Here is a 22,578-nt window from a genome sequence, read left to right on the forward strand (position 1 = left end):
TTGTGGGATAGAAAATAAATTAGGAAGAAATGAAAGGATTGTCTTACTGTGGTGCATACTGCACTGAGAGTAAATCATCTTTAATAGATGGAATTAATTTGGTTACATGATTTCTTTGAGCTTGTTCAGTAGCTTGTGAATAGGAGCAGAAGAATTGGAATTGGTGTTTGAATTGAATTTTTTTTCATTAAAGATTTTATTTATTTTGAGTTTTACAATTTTCCCCCTAATCTTACTTCCCTTCCCCCACCCTGAACTGAATTTTGAATAAAGATCATTTTATGAGAGAGAAGGGAAGAGGAAAAGCATTCCAGGTATGGGACAAAACGAGTGACAAGAAACGAGATAGGAAATCCCTTTTAGCTAGACTATAGTTTGCTATAGAAGTGGGGAAAAGTTTATGATGAGTTTGGAAAGGTGAGCTGAAACAAGATTGTAAAAGGGCTTTAAAAAGTCAAACTAGTTTTCTATTCAATCCTAGATGTAATGCCACTGGAATTTGAACAGAGGGATGATATATTCAGATCTGTTCTGAAGGAAAAATCACTTGTACAGAAGAGAGACAGAACAGAGTATGAGATTTGAGGCAGGTAGAACTATTAAGAGGCCACTGCAGTGGTCCAAACTAGGAGTGAAGACCTGATCTAAAATGGTGACATTATGAGTAGAGGAGGGCAAAGGACCAATGAAATGATGCTATGGAACTAGAAATGGCAAATAGCAAAATAATGGAATACTCACTAGAGTACTTTGTGTTGTATTATAAGCATCAGAATCTCATAGTGAGCAGCCTAGAAATGAAGAGGTTGAACCTGGATGATGTTGTTTGCTTAAGGTGGTTTGAGGTAGTTTGTTGATACATTGGAATTAGGTATTATCATCTGACTTGGTTTTTCTGGTCAAATCTATTGCATTCACATGAGATGCTAAAAACAATTTTAGGCCTACTAAAGGTAGAATGTGACCTACTTCTTTGTTATCACTGATGTCTGGTTGTGTCTCTCTCCTGCAATTAAGCTAGATTGTTGCTGTTAAACTGATATTATCTATGTGATCTTGGACAGGTCATTAAGTCTCACTGAGGCTTAGTTTTCTCATGTAAAAGAGTAGACATTGATCCTCTCACTATCTACCTTATAGGGTTTTTGTGAAATCTGTGCTATGTTAACCTTAAATCATGAAAGAAATGAGCATTATTATTTTTAGAGAAATTTTGATTTGCCTTTTAAGGATGGGAATTTTCAACATGATAATTTAATGTTTAATATGAAGGTATCTTCATTATCTAGTTATGACTGAACAGCCTAATTTCGTGGATAATACTGCCATTTGTGTGGGGGGGGGGATTCTCTGTTCATGACCTTTAGTCCTTTGATTTTTCCTCTACCTTATAAGGTGTTAGTAATATTGACATATAATATCATTACTAGTAGGTATTTATTCAGCAACCTCAGGAGTTGACATAGTATTAAAATGAGTAATAATTCTATAAAATATTTTAATATCTATTTTCATTTTAGAATACTTTTTTGTCTTAGAATGCTGTTGAACTGATATATTTACTGTTCTATTTGTATAGAGTTACAGAAACCTTTATTATGATTTAGGGTTAGAAGGACCTTTAGAGATCTAATACCTTCATTTTCATGAGGGTTAACTAAATATTTACATTGGTCTTGCTTGTCAAACTTTAATTTATTTTATTTTTAATTCTAAACTTTACAAGTGTCAAAATGAGCATTTCATGAAATCTTGTTATTCAGTATACATGTACATATTAAATATGTACATATATGTTTATATATCTACATATATATTTAAGGTTTTTGCAAGTCAGTGGGGTTAAGTGACTTGCCCAAGGCCACACAGCTAGGTAATTATTAAATGTCTAGGCCAGATTTGAACTCAGTTACTCCTTACTCCAGGGCCAGTGCTCTATCCACTACATCACCTAGCCACCCCCCTATGTATATATATTTTATTTAGTGCAGTAATACTACATTTCAGTGCATTTTAAAAATCTGTTTTTTTTTTATCTGTCTTGTTGGTAGACAGCTATTTATTTGAGACTGAGTCCTTCTATCTTATCCATGATTTCCAACAGCTGCTTCCAGGCTGATCTCATTTTCTACCTTCTGGGCTAGTTCAATTCTCCTTATGCAATCTAATTCTTTCTTTCTTCCACCACCCACTGCCACCCTACTCTGTACAGACTCTAGATTACCTATGCCCTGATATCAGAAAACCCAAGCTCAAGCTCAGCCAGCCTAGCAGAATGGGTGATCTGGACTAAAGGAGTATCTCCTTTAGTATCCTTTAGTATCATACACTTTTTTTTTGGCAAGGCAATGGGTTAAGTGACTTGCCCAAGATCACTCATACAGCTAGGTAAGTATTAAGTGTCTGAGGTTGGATTTGAACATGGGTCCTCCTGATTCCAAGGCTGGTATCCTATTCACTGCATCATCTAGCTGCCCCGTTTCATATACTTTTTAGTGACTAAAGGATGTTAACCTTTAAGGAGATTAGGTTATTTTAGGAGAGTATAATTTGTACTTTAAATACAGGAAAATTTGAGGGGAGGAGAGAACATTAACAACTGGGAGACCCAGGAAAGACTTTATGTAGGTTGTGATGCCAGAGCTGATCCTTTAAAGCACCTGCAGATTCTAAATGAGGCAGAGATGAAGATGGAATACCTACTTCCTCAAGCATGTAATCTGGCTTCTTCAAAACTCTGGAGTTGGAGATAAGATGTCAAATTTAGAGAATAACTGACAAACTGGTTTAACTAGGATATAAGGGGCATGAAGGGAAAGGAGAAATATTTATTTAGAAAAGAAGTTGGCAACCAAATTGGGGAGGGCATTCAATGCTAGCTTGAGGAGTTTTGATATTTTCCTAGATATAGTAGAGAATCATGACTGATTTTAATAAGGGGGAATAACAGTCAGACCTATGTCTTTGGGAATATTAATCTAGAAGTTCTGTGGTGATTGTTTTGGAGATGGGGAAAACCAGAAGCAGGGGCAGAGCAATTCGGGGGTTGTTATGATTGAGAAGAGAGGAAATGGTTTTGTGGAGAGAGAAGGGACTTTGATATGAGAGATTAAGAGGGAGAAGAAGATTAAAACAAGGCAACTGATAGTATATGTTTATGTATGTGGTTCAGGGAAGGAATTTCAAAGTTGAGGGGTTGTTTACATTTATCAAAAGTACTGAACAATCAAGTAGGACGAAAATGGAGAAGAGGCTGTTAATTAGATTTAACACTTAAGAGTTCTAATGCTAATCTGAAAGGGATGATTCAGTCTGTTAGTGGAACTTGTAGGCAAAATGCTAGATATTTGGAATTGTGAAAGCACTGAGTGAGCAAATAGAGGTCTTGAGTAACATGTACTAGGTGACTTAGATTTCTTAACCTTTTTTTGTGTGTCACCTATCTTTTTGGCAGGCTGTTGAAGCCCTGTGGACTCTTTCTCAGATTAATATTCTATTGTTTGCATTCATAATTTAGGGAAATGCCAAATTTCACTTAGAGGTTAGTGAGTAAAGTTTTGGGTTTTTTTTTGGGTATTGAATTTCATAGATTCCTTTAAATTTCTTCATGAGTTCCTGTTCCTTGGGTTAAATACCCTTCCTTTTCTAGACCTGTGATTCTGTGAGTTTTGTTTATGCTATAGGAAAGATAAGACAATAATAAGAGGGATGGCTGAGTTAAATGGTTTCTGTGCTTTTTTAAGGATGAGAGAGACTCAAGACATACTTGAAGTTACCAAGATAGGGGCTAGTGGATAAAGAAGGATTAAGGAGGAGAGTAAACTGAATGAAGTAGAGGGCCTTAACCCTGAAAAATAGGTGAGCCCAAGAGAAGAGACTAGGATGGTGTAGTGGAATTTTGGGATGTGATGTAAGAGAGAAGAGGACACTCACAACAGTAAGACTTCCATCTTAGTTAAATAGGAGGTGAAATTTATTCCTGAGAAGGGAATGGGTCCAGAAAAAGTGGGGAGTCATTTGGGGAGTTTAATGAGAGAAGAGAAGGTTTTTGTATAATGTCAGGAAACTAAAGTCTTGCTGTGCCCCAAAGAGGGCCAGTTGAGCTAAGATAGTGTTTATTTTTTTATTGAATCCAATTGGCATTTACATTTCTTTGCAGCAGCATATGAAAAGAAACTTAGAAGACAGGTGTTATGAGTAATTCATGTTTGGGGTTGGTAAGGTACAGGCAACAATAGCACTAGGGGACAAAGGATTTCAAGGATAGTGGAATTGATCCATTCTAAGGTTAAAACTGTGAAGGGGTGCAGTTAGGTGGCACAGTGGATAGAGCACCAGCCCTGGAGTCAGGAGTACCTGAGTTCAAATCTAGCCTCAGACAGTTAATAATTACCTAGCTGTGTGGCCTTGGGCAAGTCACTTAACCCCATTGCCTTGCAAAAACTAAAAAAAAAAAACTGTGAAGGCAAAAAAGTGAGGCTAAGAACAAGGTTGAAGGACCAGAAGAATGGAGAGCAGTGGAGGAACTGTGGATCATGGAGAAAATGAAGAATATCAGTTTAGAGGGAATGAGGCAGATAGAGAATTGAAAGAATAGGAAATTATAAGGAGAGATAAGTAATAGAGTTGTAACTATCTAGAGCATTTAATAAGCATCTACTATGATAGGAACTTTGCTAAGCACAGTAGATAGAAAAGGCCGGGGAAGAGTCCTTGTCATCAAGCAATTTAGGTTTTAATAGGGAAGGGCAATACATAAAGGATATTGGAAATCAAGGAGGTTGAGGGAGGATAATTGAGCTTGAGTACCCTGGCCAAATGCAAGATAAGAATTGACCTATCAGAACTGAGAGAAACTCAGGAGTGGTAGAGCCCAATGATCAGTAGAAGGGCCAGCGAGATGGGGAGATCTCAGAAGTAACCGTCCTTGTGTAGTTGTGAACAAGTTGTAGTGGAAGTTGAAGATCTTGGTGAACTGGGGGTTCAGAGGGTTTAAGAGGATACCCATTAGTATATATGTGTATTTAAGTCCTTAAGTGTGAAGACCAGGTTTAGGATGGAAATGACTTTGAGACAGGAGTGGGGATGATCAGAAAGTCAGAAATTAACTATTACAAGACTTATGGTATGTATCCAATGAGAGGGTCCTAGAAATATGGTGGTAAGGAATTAGGTACATGTATAGTCTGTCTAGCCCATGGTGTAGGGAGCATGAGAAAAGGTGGCCCAGAATGGAATGTCTTCTGGAGGGAGCCAACTGTTTTAGATTACTAAAAGATGAAAAGATTTGGTGGAGATTTAAGGAGAGTTCAGAAGACATGGTAAATGGGAAGGGCAGAAGAGAACGACTGTAAAGGGTTACTGAGATGTGATGGGAGAAAGGAATCTTTTGATGTTGACTCAATCACAGAAGTAAGGGGGGCAAAAATAGGATTTTTTTGCCAGCTTATAAGATGGGAGGACCACCAGCTGATTAGAACCCCCATCTTCTCAGATCTTGTAATACTTGAGGTCCAGCTGTGGGCAAGGGTTGTTAGTAACAAATGACTTGTTACTTCAAGCCCTGGGTTTCTGTGGGGGGGGGGGTGAAGGTTGTGAATAGAGTTTTGTCTAGGCTTCTGTATAGTAAATGACTAGTGTTAGGGTTAAGAACAAGGTTGAAAGGACCAAGAGAATGGAGAGCAGTGGAGGGAAAATAGTGAAAATAAAGAATATTGGTTTAGAAGGAATGAGGCAGATAGAGAATTGAAAGAATGGGAAATTATAGTGGGATAAGAAATTACAAGGATTGGGACTTCAGAATAACCTGGAAGTGATGCAGAGTGAAGTTAGCAGAACCAGAACATTGTACACATTAACAGCAATACTGGATGATGATCGACTATGATGGATTTCCACATTTCAGTAGTATAATAACCAAAGACAGTTCTAAAAGACTTATGATGGAAAATACCATCCATATCCAGAGAAGGAATTGTGGTGCACCTGATTCATTACCAGCCATGAGAGGTAGAGAGAACATGGAAATAAACATAGTTGGAAGACCCCGTGGCAAGTGAGCTTTTGTGCTTTCCAGTCCTTGAGTCCTAGTAAAGGACAGGGCCTCTGGTTTCCTAAGGGCTTGGATCTGATGGATGCAGGTATTTGTTGATAAAAGTCTGCAAGTGTTTTGATTCACTTGATTTCTTCTCAGGAAATGAAACCTCAGAGACATAGTCACTTTAGTCCATTGACTCAGAAAACTTCAGGGTTTTAGTAGTTAAAATTAGAATTTAAAAATCTTTTAAAATTCTGCATGCACTTTAATTAAAATAGAAATTTCTGTTGTGCCCTTTAACTAACTTTATAAAGTAGAATTGAATCTTGAAAAATTAGATCATCCATGTTAACGATTAATACAATTTAGCGGGAAAAGAAGCAATTTTTTAGTAAATTTTTTAATTTATTTTTCCAACTATGTGCAATGGTAGTTTTGCATCAATCACTTTTTTGTAAGGTTTTAAGTTTTATATTTTCCCCCTCCTTCCCTTTCCTCTTCCCCGACAGAAAGCAATCAAATATAAGCTAAAAACGTATTACCATGCTAAAAAAAAATATATATATATATATATTAATTATATTGTGAAAGAAGAATCAAATCCAAATAAAAAAATTAGAAAAAACCATAATCCATAAAACAACTTTTAAAATTGAAGATTGTAAGCGCTGAATAATGTAAAGATTGACAGATTGCCTTCTTTGAGGGGTGAGGGGAGGGAGGTGAGATTAAGGGAAAAATTGTAAAACTCAAAATAAATAAAATCTTTAAAAAAATGATTTTAAACTTTGGTCTACATTTCAACTCCACAATTCCTTCCCTGGATATGGATGGTATTTTCCATCATAAGTCTTTTAGAATTGTCTTTGGTTATTATACTACTGAAACATGGTAATGCTGTTAGTTTGTATAATGTTCTTCTGGTTCTTTGCATCAATTCATGCAAGTCTTTCCAGGTTATTCTGAAGTCCCCTCATGATTTCTTATAGAACAATAGTGTTCCAACACATTCATTTACCACAATTTGTTTAGCCATTCCCCAGTTGATGGACATCCCTTCAATTTCCAATTCTTTGCTATATTTTTGTACATATGGGTTTTCTTTTTTACCCCTTTTTGTGATCTCTTTGGAATATAGATCTAGAAATGGTATTGCTGGATCAAAGGGTATGCACAGTTTTATTGCTTATTGGGTGTAATTCCAAATTGCTCTCCAGAAAGGTAGATCAGTTCACAACTTTGCCAATTTTCTCACATACCCTCCAAAATTAATCATCTTCCTTTTTTAGTCATATTGACCAATCTGATAGGTATGAGGTTGTACCTCCATTTGAATTTCTCTAATCAATAATGATTTAGGCCATTTTTTCATATGACTATAGATAGCTTTAATTTCTTCATCTGAGAATCTCCAAAAAGAAGTTATCTAAATGGAAGTTGTTATAATTTCATCTATAAATTACTTTGTCTATTCTGGGTATATGAACTGGAGGTTTATTTCTTCCATTTTTGCAACACTGGAAAAATAGCAACAAATGCAACTGTTAACTCTTGAAGAACACTGTGCTGAGCTAGATAGGTGCAGGGAATGAGCAGTCAGTTCATTTTTCTCTTTAAAAGAAATAGTAAGCATTCACTTAATTGTTTCTTTGTATGGGATATGCCTCTGTAATAGTAGAAGTGCAGAGTGATATAAAACATGGTGCCTACCCCCCCCCCCCAGGATTGCCCAGACTCACAGATACTTAACTTTTAAGTGAGCCTCTTATAGTAGTGGTAACATCTTTTTTTCCCACTCAGTCCCTACAATCTAGAGGCTCTTAATCATTTCTGTGTCTTAGACCCCTTTGTCAGTTTGGTAAAGCCAAATGTCTCTTTCTCAGAAGAATGCTTTTAAATGTCTAAAATAAAAGATTGGATTAGGAAGGTAACAAAATATATTGAAAATAGCTATTAAAATATTGAAAACCACAAACATGAACCTCAGTTTAAGAACTCTTGTTCTAGATACTAGATAACTGGATCATTAACCATTCACTTATCCTGCTGTCTCCTGTTTTTCTTAAGTTGTTTGAAGTTACTCATTTGCTCATTTACACCTTAAAAGCTTTTGTTCTAGACTCTATTTAGGTATCATCCTTCCTGAGGCCTTTCCTGATCTACCTTCCCAATCTCTCCCTCTTCAAATTTTCCTAGAGCATTTATTTTATTTTGCCTTTTGTTTAGATTACACTGTGCTTGCATTATTTTTGTGTATCTGCAGTACTCCTCCTTGAGCTAGGGAAGGAAAGTGGAAGAAATTCTGTGAGGACAGGGATTATGTCATTTTTGTTATCCTTGTGTTACTGTGTTTGCCTAGCTCCTTACATGTACAAAATCCTTAATATTTGTTGAAATAAATTGGTTTCATAAGAGCACAGTATTGGGTAAAACAATTACAGGAGGAAATTAGATTGATAGACACAATGGGTCTTAAGTGATTGTCCAAGCTTGCTTTAGGGTTGCTTTAGGGTTTTATGATTCTGTAGAGTTTAATAATAATCTTTTAATGATGTTATTGTGAAATTATCTTGATTAGAATTAAGGTATGTATGAAGTACATTTTTACAGACTTTTTATTAAAGGAAAAATAAAAATTTGGACTTTGATTAAAGAATTAGTCCTTAGCTGTCTAGGGTATTTAGCTCTCCAGAATGACTCATTCTACAAGGGTTCTGAATATTTGAAATTTTACTGTTTTAGTTAATTCATAATTTAGGTTGTCAAGAGTTCCAGTGTTCTTTAAATAAACATAGTTGTGCTTATTTTGTAACTCTCAAACTTCTCACACTTTGTTTTGAAAAGGAAAACTAAGGAGCGAACTTTAATATTTAGAAAGTCTTTGCTCATTTTCCCCCCTATATTTTTGTCCTAGGGCTCATTATCCTGGAACCTTCACTGCACCTGAAGCCCTGAAGACCAACAAAATACTTTGGTCTTCAGAAGATTATAGCACTTTCAATAATGAAGAGGGTGGAGGCTGCTGGGCCCGCATCTTGAATCAGAATTATGTGAATGGCTACATGACCGCGTGAGCACATTTTTATAACAGTTCACTTAATTAACCATATTGGGGTGTGCTGGAACTAGCTCAAATAATGGGAGAGTTCACTGTTATACCTTGGAAATTGCTAGACACTACAAATCAGGGCTTGACTTACTGTTTTGTGAATAACTTAAGAAAGTCATGGAGAAAATATTAATGCAGATTAAACTTTTTTTTTTGCAAGGCAATGGGGTTAAGTGACTTGCTCAAGGTCACATAGCTAGGTAATTATTTAGTATCTGAGATCAGATTTGATCTCAGGTCCTGCTCAGTCCAGGGCTGGTAATCTATCCATTCTGCCACCTAGCTGCCCAGATTAAATGTTAAATGTGTGTTGACAATTTTTTTCCTGGAAAGCTGCTTGTTAAACTTTTACTAGCATACTTGGATATAAGTGATTTATAATTTAGTATAAATTAGCAGCTCAAAAAATAAAATCTAAAAATGTATAAATTAACTCTTGTTCAGTGAGAAGTATCAGAAGCAAGGGAAGAACATTTTTGGTTATATGTTTTAGATTTGCTTTTTTTTCTTTGAGAAGGACACTATGGGGGTTGGGAAACTTTCAACTTCTACAAATCAAAATCATATCATAAAGTAATCTTGGTCTTTTTGATTTGCAAAACCAATTTTTCAGCACAATTGCTTGGAACTTGGTGGCTAGTTACTATCCTCAACTACCTTTTGGGAGAGATGGATTGATGACCGCTCAGGAACCCTGGAGTGGGCATTATACTGTACAAAGTCCTATCTGGATTACAGGTAAGCATCAAATTCCTCCCTATAATCCTCCTTAAAGAGAAAAAAATGCAGTATATTTAGAATAAACATAACAATTCAATCAAAGAAATATGTTTTATTGCAAAGATTTTATATAAGTGCTACATTCAGTCAATTAAAATAGTCCTTTGTAGAATAGGCTTGCTGTCATATCAATTTTGTCAAAATAGGTTCTCATTCTCTGTACTGGTGTAGATCACAATCTCTCTATCCCTTTTTATCTTTTTGCCTCTCTTTCCTATTATTCTTCCATTAGAAAATCTAGCCAACTCCCCACTTTGAATAGATGCCTGTCACAAGCACAATTTTATTTGAATCATTCTTTCTTAAGAATTAAGAGGGGCAGCTAGGTGGCACAGTGGATAGAGCACTGGCCCTGGAGTCAGGAGTACCTGAGTTCAAATCCGGCCTCAGACACTTAATAATTACCTAGCTGTGTGACCCTGTGTGACCCATTGCCTTGCAAAAAACCCCCCAAAAAACAAACCTAAAAAAAAAGAATTAAGAGAAGTTAGAAATTAAAGTTATTTTTAAATTTTAGTTTAATAATTATATTATTTTTAATTCAAAGATTATGTGTTAATTCAAAGTGGTCTGCCATTCATAAAGAAGGAAAAACTTGATAAAAGTTAAGTTTGTAGCACTAGCAATATTGACTTTGAAAGTGAAGAAATCTCATTAAATTGTTGAATGATATGAAATTCTATTAACAGTAGGAGTTGAACTTTAAGTTTCAGATTAGACTAAGGACTATGAATAATTAGTAGGTTAGTTATTTCTTGTTCTCTGATTAATTTAGGGACCAGTATACTACTGGACATTATATTTTAAATATTCTCTTTTTAGATGAACAGAACTTAATTTTTTTTAAAAAACCAATTCAGTACTCTGCAAGTTACATTTTTGTCATTCATTCTTCTCATATTAAATTGCTGTTTTAGTTGTTAAATATGGTATGGTAACATAGGGGAAAATCACTCAACAATCAAATTCAATAAGCTGTCATTAAGTATTATACAAAAAGATGAAATGAAAAAATAACTTTTTAAATGAAGAAATTTATATTCTATATACATCCTTATACAAATAAAAAAGTAAGATAATCATGGAGAAGAGTGTTGCCACCTAGGGGCTCAGTAAAGATTTTTCAGGGGATGGCACCTGAACTGAGCCTTGAAGAAAGCAGGAAGTTTAAGAGGCAGATGTGAGAAGAAATATATTCCAGGTATTGGGAGCAGACTCTACAAAGGTTCAGAGGTGGGAGATAGAACTGAAAGTTCAGGGAATAGAAAATAACCCTGTTTGATACATAGAACTGTCTGGAAATGTCAGTATTTGGTTGGAGGTAGACTATGAAGGCTTTAAATACTAACCTAAGTAATGTCCCTTTTATCCTGGAGATTAATGAATAGGAAACCAAAGAGCTTTTTGGGAAGGAACATGTTAGAACCAGAACAGTGCTGTAGGAAGATTATTTTAGTAGTTATGTGGAAAATGAATCAGAGAGGGGAGAGTCTAGAAGCTAGGAGATCAAGAAGGTGTTTGTAGTGAGCAGTGGCAGTGTGAGTGAAGATAAAGGGACAGATAGCAGAATTACTGGAGAGGTACACTTGACAATCCTTGATACCTTATTGAATTGTGTGTGAGGAGGGGGAAAAGTCAAAGATTACTCTAAACTTGTAAATTTGGTTGACTTGGAGGATGTATATTTCAATAGAAATAATAAAATTTGGAGAATGGATTTAGGAGGAGAAACAATGAATTCCATTGTAAACATTTTGAATTTTGTGATGCTTATTGGATTTTTGACTGGAGTTATCTAGAGTAATTAGATCTGGATACACACACACACACACATTTGTTGGATGTATGTATGTATATGAACCTTCATATACACATACACTGTCATTTGCACATATTTATTCAGAGATCATTTCCGGAGGGAGGGAGCACTCACTGTCCAAGCCTTCACCAGAGAAGACAAACAGCTCATACATTTCATCTCTAATTTCATCTATTCTACCCTTTCGCTCAGTGGTAGTGGTGGACTTTGAATTTTTGAGCAGTGTAAAGAATTCACAGAGACAGTGATCCCAGAGATATGAGGGATGTTAAAGTTGGTTTATACTATTAACTTCTCCAAATGGACTGAGTTCTAAGAACTTACATGTGGAAAGATAAGCATAACTTTAAAATGGAAACACAAGAAAGGGTTGAGGGGGGGGGAGAGGAGAATCGGGGAGGGCTGCTTTCTGTGTGGTTCAGGGAATCATGTCAGAAGTAGTCAACAATAGTTGGCTCATTGTTGGGACAACCTTGGTTATCTCAGCATTCTGTGTGTGGCTCAGTGGACCAGACAGTTCTGGTCCACATCTGGGGTATGACCCCTTTTGACAAATTGTACAGGATGAAGGGTATATGATAGGAAATTTCTGATCAGACACAGAGTAGTGAGATAGTCTTTATCAACCCAAGGGCAGTGTAGAGGGGAGATATTAAGAAAATTATAATATTACACAAAATATGCTTTTCAAGGAGAAAATCAGAATGGAAAAAGTTAATTATTTGTTTTCTGCCCAGTATTTCCACTACTTTCTATGCCTTAGGTAGAGTCTTCTTTTTAAAACTATAGATCTCAGTGTTGCAGCATCAAAAGTAACATCTAATTAACTTTCTTTTAGATGCACCATTTAAGTTTCACATTATATTCACACATGTATGTGGACATGTTCCAGCTATGGTTACCCTTTACATTGTACCACACTACCACACTAAATACCTTTATCCTTTGTCTGAGCTCTAGATTAGAGGTGTAAACAAAACAGATGGGTATTATTGAAACAATGCAGAAATTAAGTAGGTGTCAAAATACTTGGATTTTAGACAGATAAAGATGATTAAATTTACTCAGAGGATCAGAACTTTTGCATCTGTTACTGACTACTGCCTGTATAAAGTTGGGCTAATCACTTAAATTTTCTTGACTTTAATTTCCTCATCTTTAAAGTGTTGAGATTGGTTTAACTGATCCTTTCTTAATTTAAATCAAATCTACTTATTAGCAGGGTGACTTTGTTGAGATTACCTCTTCGGGTTTAATTTTTCTTATAATTAGCAAGATTTTATTAAGTACCTTCTCTGAAACTGTTAGATACTGGGCATACAAAAATGGACTTTGATTCCCTTACCCTAAGATCCAGGTACTGCAGTGGCTGTGTCTAGGGTGGGGCATAATGGCTTGCTAGGGATAGCTCCAGTCATGTGATAAAGAGTATAGCAAAATTTAATTGAAATGAATTGCTAATTGCTTTTGTTTAGTAAGCTGAAATAAGATTTTTGACAGTTGATTTCTATACAAGTAGAGAATCAATTAAATGAGGACAAAAATATAATTAACACAGAATGATTCTCATGTCTTTTCTGAAATGAACCTTGAACTCTTATTTTTTTATCTCTTTCTACCTTTTCACAGCTCATACAACTCAGTTTGCTCAACCAGGATGGCGATACTTGAAAGCAGCTGGCCATTTACATAAAGGTGGAAGCTATGTGGCTCTCACTGATGGCTTAAATAACCTCACTATTATCATTGAAACCATGGTAAGATTTTTAAAGCTGATTTAATTTAACTGGTTGCAGTAGAGAGGGTCAGTATTTACAAAAATTAAGGTATTTTTGTTATGTAACTTTGTTTCCTACAGTAGTTGAAATGTTTCTAGGATGGTTTTCTTTATTTACATCTCCTTTTTCTTTGGCTTTTTGTTATTATGCTCTAAATTTACACTTTCCTGCCCTATACTTTGCTTCATATCTTACCCATCTTGCTGGAATATCCTTCCTCTCCACTAATTTAAATTCTACCTTTCCTTTTAATAATCAGCTTAGTTTTTGCCTGTAAGATGAAGTGTTCTCTGACTTACTCCCACCCTGTCTCAGGGCTTCCATTCTCTCTACTCCTATAGAATTTCCTAAGTATTAACAACCTCTTTGAGATTGATTAATAAAGAATTAAATTAATGTATTAACCTCCAGAGTTTGATCTAATAAGGGACAAATGGAATTAAGTTAGCATATTGGCTTCTCTAATCTTGGATTATGCCTGAATGTGTAGGACCTGGCTAGGAAACCAACTCAAAAAGGGGTTCTGGGAAATGACATTTATAGGATTCTGCAATCTGAAGATAGAACCTGATTAAGCTGTTTCTCAGCCTGTCAATCAAGGGAGTGGTCCTCCACTCAGGATATGCTTCATTGTTGGTGGCAGAGGGTTGCTATCAGAGATTGCTTTCAGAGGAGTGTCCCCTCCAAATCAAGGCCTTTGTGCTAAAGACCTCCTCCACAAAGCATGTGAATTTTCCCATCCAGGATATCTGACTCCAAACAATAACCATTGATAAAAAAGGGGGGGGGATTCATATTTGTTATTACAGAGAAAAAAGCAGTCAAATTTTATATTTGGTTTTGGATGACATTAATGGTATATAATAGACTTAGGAGATGGAAGGTCTTGAATGAGGAACAGCAAAGAGGCCAGTGTCACTGGATCTAGAATATTCCATGGAAGGAAGTGTTAAGAAGTCAAGAAATGTAGGGAGGGGCATGTTGTGAAGGACTTTGAATGCCAGAGGACTTAATATTTGATTTTGTAGGAGATAGGAAACCTTTGGAGTCTACTGAGTAGTGGGTGGATTAGTCAGACCTGAGGTAAAGGATGATGAGGCAGAAAATAATCTGTAGGCTCTTGCAGTAATGTAGGTGTGTGGTAATGAGGGCTGCATTAGCATGAGGGCAGTGTCAGGAGAGAGTAGGGGGAGTGTGGGAGGTGTGTTACAAAGGAGAAATGGACAGACTTTGGATTGCTTATGGTGGGGGTGGGGAATGAGAAAGTATTTTATGCTGCTCCGCAGACTTTACGAATCTCAGAGATGGGAGGGAACTCAGGGTGTATGTATGGTGTGACACAGAACTCCTACTTGACCAAAGATCCTTTATTAAATGTCATGATAATCAGTCATCCAGTCTTTGTTTGAAAACCTCCATTGAGGGGGTATTTACTAATTCTTTTCTTAAAAAAATATTTTTTCCCATATAAGGATATAAGTAAAGATAATTTGCAATATTTTTTGGTAAAATTTTCTTCCTCAGAACTGACTACTTCTTGAGGGACTCCATTTCACTTTGTTAGAAAGTTTTACCCTTAAACAAAGCTTAAATTTGCTTCTCTGCAACTTCCCAACTTCTGCCATTTCCTCTTGCCGCCTGGGGTGAAGTAGCAGTATATGTGACAATACATTTTTTTTCTATTTGGGATTTGAAGGAAGCTATTTGATGGCAGCTACTATTTTTCTCCAGCCCAAACATTCTCATTGTCTTTTCAGTCCTATATGACATGACTTTTAATATCTTTTCCATCTTTGAATCCTCTAATTTGTCAATGTCTACTTCTATTATCTTATATTGAGAAGATTATATACACCAACTACTTAACATAGAAAAAATTTACATAGTCATTATTGATAATAAAAAGCTAGAAGCAAAAATATATTCTCATTGACTGGAAAGTAGATAAATAATTTACCATGTTTAAATGTAATGAATTATTCCTGAGCCATATAAAAATTTTAGAAAAGTTTGAGTAGATTTGTGTGAATTGCATAGAGAAGAGAAGAGAGTAGAGACAAAAGAACAATATACTTTATTGAGAAAAAATTGAGGCTATTTGCTGTGAACTCCCCCTTTCCTGTTCTCTATTTCAAAATACCTTGATGTTATCTGTTATTCTCTCTCTACCTTGACTTACCCCTACTCCTTCAACCTTGTAGCACATAGCTATACAGGTGTATGCTTGACTTGTCACTCCCAGGTATAGTCACTCCCTGCCTCCTTCCCCTGACACCTCCCAGCCTGATGGAGGGGCTGGACCACATAAAAGCTCTTCTCCATGCTAACCTCACTTACTCTCTGCTGACAGCCCTGTATTCCACTTCTTCAGGCTCCTCCTTCTTCCACCCCCTCATGGCAGCTGCTGCCATTGCCCCTTCTTTTCTGAACTTTACTCTTACTCATGACTGCTGCTGCCACTGTTGCTGCTGTTGCTGCCCTTTCTTTTCTTTACTTCACTATCTATCAAAAACCTGCTTTCTTTACCTTGTTGCATCTTAAACAACTCTACGAATTAGCTTGTAATTTTTTGAGATAACCCTGTAAATTAAAATTTTTGACTTTCCTTAAAAATCCTGGATCAGGGAGCAGTGTGATTTCTTCACTGACATATGAACCCCCACTGATCCTTGCTAGTCCCCCCCCCTCCAGGGTACCCTTTATCAATTCACTCCACATCAGGTTGATGATTCTCAGATCTACTTGTCTGGCCCTGACCTCTTTCCTGACTTACAGTATTGCATCTCCAACTATCTTTCAGACATCCTATGCCAGATTTCCAGTAGACATCTTAAACTCATATCCTTCCTTCCCCCTCCTACATTCCTTATTATTGTATAGGGCAGCATCATCCTTCTAGTCCCCTAGGTTGTAAACCTCGGAGTCATTGTGGACTCTTCATTATCTCTCTCCAAGCTACTAAGACTCATTGATTTCACCTTGGCACTATCTTAAGAGTAGGATGGAATAATAGAAATCTTCTTTCCTCTGATACTGCCACAACTCTGGTACAGCGCCTTCCTTACCTCATCCTTGGATTATTTCAATAGCCTATTAGTGGGCCATTAGATCTGTTTGCTTCAAGTTTTGCTTGCCTTCAGTCTGTCCTCCATTAAGCCTTTAAAGTGATTTTCCTAAAGTGCAGTTCTGACCATATTACTTCTGTCTACTTAACTTAGTAGATTCCAGTGCTCCCTATTCCCTCCTAGAACAAATACAAAACGCTCTATATGATTTTCAAAGCCTTCATAATGTAGGTGTCTCTTTCCTTTCTGGGTTTTCTTATACCTTACTCCCTTCCACAAACTATTCCATCCAGTGACACTGGTACCCTAGCTGTTTCACAAAGAAGTCAAGTGGAGAGAGAGAGAGGGAGAAAAGCAGTTTAACAAAAACGAATATATCACCCAAGACAGACAATTCGTAAAATTTATTTAACTCAAATGAAAGATTTACTCTATTAGACATTTTTTCTGACCATATATCTACTTGAAAAAGATAAGGCACTATCTGTTAAAAATGAAAATTAATCTATATTTCAAATATATATACATATAATTAGGAATTAACTTTTTTCATCTTTTTCATAAAAATTATCATTGAACCTTATTCTAAAGCAGTTGACATATGAGTCCATGGAAGATTAATGAAATTTGTTTTTCAGTTGAATTTGTTTTGACAGTTAAATTTGTGACATCCTAAGATTTGAAAAATGTAATATTTAATTATTTCTCCCCACTCCTTTATAAAGTATAGCAACAAAGACAGCATGGTATAATGGAAATAGAACTGTAATGATAGTCAAATAATCCATTTTTTGACACTGACTAACTGTGGGACAATAGGAAAGTTACTTAGCTTCTAAGCCCCAGTTTTCTCATCTATTGAAGGAGTTACTAATAGTTATGGTACCTAATGGTTATGATGGTATATATGGTACATAATGGTTATGATGATTAAGAGGAATAACATGTAGAATATAATAAATCTTAAAATGTCACACAAGTGTCAGCACTAATTTTTTTAAATAAGGAATTTCTAGCTAATTTAAATCTTTTGGGATTGTTTTGATTTTTTTCAGTCTCATGAGCATTCAAAATGCATAAGGCCACCTCTTCCTTTCTTCACAGTGTCTGACCAAATTGCAAATTTCTCTCTTAATGGAGCCTTTGTAAGTATATATACATGTAATAATAGGAAAAATGTGTTAAAGATCATTCATTATCTCTTGACTGACTGATATTAGTCAGCTTGCAGAGAGGCTTAGGGTAGAGAATATCTTTTGTAATTCCAGAGGAATTTCAAGGTTATGTGCTTTGAAGTTTTTTGTAATTATCATTAATTGCTTATGATGAACCCTTTCATGAAAGGTTATTCTGAGAACTATATATAAGAAGAGATAGTAATATAGTTTCTACAAAGTACTGCATTTAAACACTGAAAACATCAGTGTTTCTCAGACTGATATTTTTCTACAGAAATTTAAGTGAAGCATATATAACAACTTAGAACTCAACTTTTTTACATGGGCATTTTAGCAAGATACTAAATATTCTATTCCAGGTGTGTGTGTGTGTGTGTGTGTGTGTGTGTGTGTGTGTGTGTGTGTGTGTGTATGTGTGTTTTGTCCTAGAATATACTAAATTCTTTTATCTTTATAAAAAAATAATGTATTTACTTAGGTAATTCAAACTTATTTTTCTAAATTCCCCATGTATATTTTGCTATTATTTTGCAGTGTGAGACATGAGATTTGAAAGGGAAGTGGGTTTACAACATCATTGGATTTCATAAACTTACATCTTGGCATAACTGCATGGCTGTTGGCATCAGCAAACTCTTGGTTAATGAGAATGTAAAAGGCTACTTTATATTAATAGGATTGTGCATGAAACATCTATGAATGAAATTTTTTTTGAGGTTTTTTTGCAAGGCAATGGGGTTAAGTGGCTTGCCCAAGGCCACACAGCTAGGTAATTATTAAGTGTTGGAGGCGGCATTTGAAGTCAGGTACTACTGACTTCAGGGCTGGTGCTCTATCTACTGCGCCATCTAGCTGCCCCTGAATGAAATTTATTTAACCTTGACCCTTACTTTCTCAGTGATAGCTAGAATTTCATATTCTTCCTATAGAAAATGGAAAACCTAAACTCCTTATAAGTGGTAACATTGAATAAAGGAGTTAGTTACTTGTCCTTTCTCATGTTTCTTTCTGGTCTGAAAGGCAAAAAATTACTTAAGCTATGCTACTCCCAGAGATTCAAAATGATTTAAATTAGCTCTTTCATAACCACTGTTGTCAAAAGAAGTTGCTTTATTTACAAAATCCCTCAGAAATAGGTATCTAAATCTTAGCATCCCAGATAAAGTCTAGTATCTCTGTGAATACCAACTATTTATATTATACTGATGAAAACTGACTATATCAAATCCTACCTTTTAGGGTTACTTTGACTCTGTTTTTGCTTTTGGTTTTTGGTTTTTGCAAGGAAATAGGATTAAGTGACTTGCCCAAAGTCACACAACTAGGCAATTATTAAGTGTCTGAGGCTGGATTTGAACTCAGGTCCTTGACTCCAGGACTGGTGTTCTATTCACTGCGCCACTTAGCTGCCCCAATTTTGACTGTATCATTAGAGGTTGAGTGTTATCTTTTTTTTGAAGTTGGGAAGAAATGCAATGAAGAAAAGAAAAATCATATTCTTCCCTCAAAGTTGAAGGTGACTGGTAAATTTTAGTATGTTTTGGCTTTGCATATCTTTCATTATTACTTATTTGAAAATTATAAGGCTGGCCTACCCTTTTGTTGATCTTTTTCTCTTCCCAGAAAGAATTAAAAATGCTACAGGTATGGTATTCCAAACTCGGGAGCAAAACTGGGAATAGTTCTGTCTTATTCAAGCAACTACCTCCTGTAAAGGTAGGAACTGGACATATTTTATAGAAAACAAAACTCTTTTAAGGTACATAAGTCTTTGAGGCAGTAGCTTTGTGTTTTCTTCCTATTCCAAGCAAACTATTTTGTCATTTTGAATCTCACCTGCTTTCTCTGTTGCCAGAGACTATTTTAGTTATTAGTCTTAGCATTGTCCTCTGCATGTAAAGCATAGTGCATACATAGTGAATACCTAAAAATAAGCTTGTAAAGGTAATTCTCATAAAATAAATTGGTTTTTCTATGGTAGCAATCTTAATCCAGGTTTGTGTTATGAACATGGGATTTGGCATGAAAATGTAGTGTCGACTAATAATTTATCACTTTAAAATAGTAAAATTTTGCTCTAGGTCTCATGAAATGGGCATAAATTATTTTTATGCATTCTAAAAAGAGATCCAGAATACTCTAACATGTACTATAACACATAAAAACACACCTATCATGAATATGACCATCATGTTATGTACTTATATCTATGATAGGTATGAAATATTTAAATTAATACATTTTGAGTAAACAATAGCTTTTATGGTCTTTTCCACCTTAGTGGAGTCATAAAGATAAATATAGTCATAAAGCAAATAGAAGTGACAGGTTCTGGAAGGGAAGAGAGGAGGAGAGTTGAGGAGAGAGAATGTGTGTGAAAGAGAGGAAAAGGGGCAGGCAGGAGACAGGAAGGAGGAGAGAGGGTGGGAATAGAGGGGGAGAGGGAGAGAAGGAGAGACAGAAGAGAGGTGCAGAATGTAGAGAGAGAGTGGGAGGAAGGGGAGGGGGAGGGAGGAACAGACTACAGAGACAAGGGGGAAGAAAAAAGGGAGGGAGGGATGGAGATTTTTGCTTTCTATCTCTTTGTGTATAGTCATACACACACATACACACATACACATGCACGCACAAAGAGAACACAGTGTATTACATAGAAAAAAAGAATGTCAGACTTGGTCCCAGAAAATTTTGATTTGACCTTGGCCAAGTCACTTGCTCATTATGTGGTTCACTTTCTTCCTTAATTATCAAATCACTTGATATTTTTTCTACCATTTCTTTTACAGAATTGCTGTGAATAAAATGCTTTGTGATTTATCATTTTCATTCACAGCTACTTTCTTCACTTTCCTTGAAGCAGGATTCTCTTTTGTCTGCTCTGAAAAATAGCTCTGATGGTTTTTTGTGCTCTTCATAATCCTCCAAAGAAATCCTACAGAGCCACTTAGGAAGTTCTTACTGAAGTCTTTTCTGATTTCAACCTGTCCACATAGGAGCCCCCTTTGAACTTAACCATTGTTTTCTCTTTTCCTTTCAGATTACTAATGGCATAGTCACATTAAAATTGGGTATAGATGAAGTATATTCTTTAACAACTATTACTACAGGCCAGAAGGGCAGTCATCCTATTCCTCCAAAATCACAACCATTTCCATCTAGCTATAAAGATGATTTCAATATTTGTAAGTCTTTTTTAAAAAATTAATATAATCTTTATTTTTAGACTAAAATCATGTGTCAAATACCAGTTTATTTTCATCATGAATGCAGTGTAAAATCTCAATCACAAATGGATTAGTCCTCTAGGTTATTTTTTAATCTCTTTGCAAGAGTAAAATTGACTTCCAAAAAAGACTTCCAACCTTCATTGAAGACTTTCAACCTTCTTAGCTTTGAATAGATGTTTGACTAGATGACACATGAATTTTATGGCAGGGGATTTTATGGGACTTGCCTACTGTCACTGGCAATAAATCATTTAAAAAGTATTTTTTAATGTGCCAGACAGTGGTCAAAGTGCTAAGGACACAATAAAAGATAGTCTTTGCACTCAAAGAGCTCACATTCTAATGGGGAGACAATGTGTACATGAGAGTAGATAGTAATTCATCTCAAAGTGGTGAGTACACTAGGAGAGGTTTCCTGTTCTAGGTCTAAGAGGCAGAGCTAAGACAGGAGAACATTGTGGCTATGAGGGAATGACTAATTCAGAGACATACAGATAGAAGGGACATGGAATACTGGAATGGGAAGAACAACTAATAGGCCAGTCTATAATATTGATATGGTAGTGCATGAGGTGGGGAGTAAAGTCTTAAGAAAATGGGAAAGGTAGGAAAGGTCCAGTTTACACAAAGCTTTCATTGGATTTTATATTTGATACTGGAGTAAATTGGGAGCCACTGGAGTGTATTGAGTGGGGATGTGACATGATCAGTTCTATAATGTAACAAGATCCCTTGAGCATGAATGGATGGTGAATTTTGGAAGAAAGACTGAAGGCAAGGAGATCAGTTAGAAGACTATTCTAATAGTCTAGGGTAGAGGTGATGAGGGCTCCAACCCAAGTATTAGGTAGTAAGAGAAAAAAGGCCATGGGCATGGATTGTAAAAGTAGAAAGGATAAGATTTGGATATGTGGGATAAATGATGATACTGAAGGTATACACCCAAGGGCTGTTGTGAGGCCATGAGGGAAAATTCTGTACCTTTGGACTCCTTGCCTAGCATGTCCTTAGTTGCAAAATGGATTCCCATTAATGATTTTCATTAGGATATATTATGGAAGCCCAACTATGATGTCTGCAAATGCTCAGGAAAGCTTAGTGGTTGTCTATTGAGAAACTCCCTTAGAAGCAGCTTGATTAGATTATCTTTCTAAAAAAAAAGTGGTTCTGAATCTTTGGAATAATCCATTAACCCAACTTTTGTAGGTAGAGTTTAACTTTTCATTGATTTCCATGGACTATCAATAGGTGTGTGAGATTTGGATGTTTTACATTTTTCATGTTGTAGAAGTTCTGCTTTGCTAGATCTGTTTTTACTCTCATCTCTGAAGCCATGAGGCTCTATTCTGAGATATTGAATTTAAAACTTATGGGATTGTTAGTTAGCTATTAAATCTATGAGTTAAAAATTCAAAGGTATACCCTGAAATCTCAAACAGTATTGCTTTGAGACTCAAATAATGTAATGTATGTGAAGACTTTGACAAATACAAATTTCCATAAAAATTAATATGTTAGAACTGTTCTTTTGTGGCCTTCAGCAAGCGAGAGAGGCTCTTACTTGTGAAAAAATACCCAAGTTTCC

At 35.9% G+C, this 22,578-nt stretch overlaps 1 protein-coding gene across 2 annotated transcripts in view; it reads left to right on the plus strand.

The window, feature by feature from the left end:
- The window catches only part of GALC (galactosylceramidase), a 77,246-nt gene that overhangs the window by 33,399 nt on the left and 21,269 nt on the right, over positions 1-22,578 (plus strand). For both annotated transcript variants that reach the window (XM_074235584.1, XM_074235585.1), the window contains exons 8-13: positions 8,952-9,107; positions 9,760-9,884; positions 13,375-13,502; positions 17,644-17,733; positions 19,390-19,482; positions 20,804-20,948. In XM_074235584.1, the coding sequence (XP_074091685.1) occupies positions 8,952-9,107; positions 9,760-9,884; positions 13,375-13,502; positions 17,644-17,733; positions 19,390-19,482; positions 20,804-20,948 (737 nt within the window). The remainder of the gene's footprint in view (positions 1-8,951; positions 9,108-9,759; positions 9,885-13,374; positions 13,503-17,643; positions 17,734-19,389; positions 19,483-20,803; positions 20,949-22,578) is intronic.

Source organism: Macrotis lagotis, chromosome 4, assembly GCF_037893015.1.
Source record: "Macrotis lagotis isolate mMagLag1 chromosome 4, bilby.v1.9.chrom.fasta, whole genome shotgun sequence".
Taxonomy (NCBI): domain Eukaryota; kingdom Metazoa; phylum Chordata; class Mammalia; order Peramelemorphia; family Peramelidae; genus Macrotis; species Macrotis lagotis.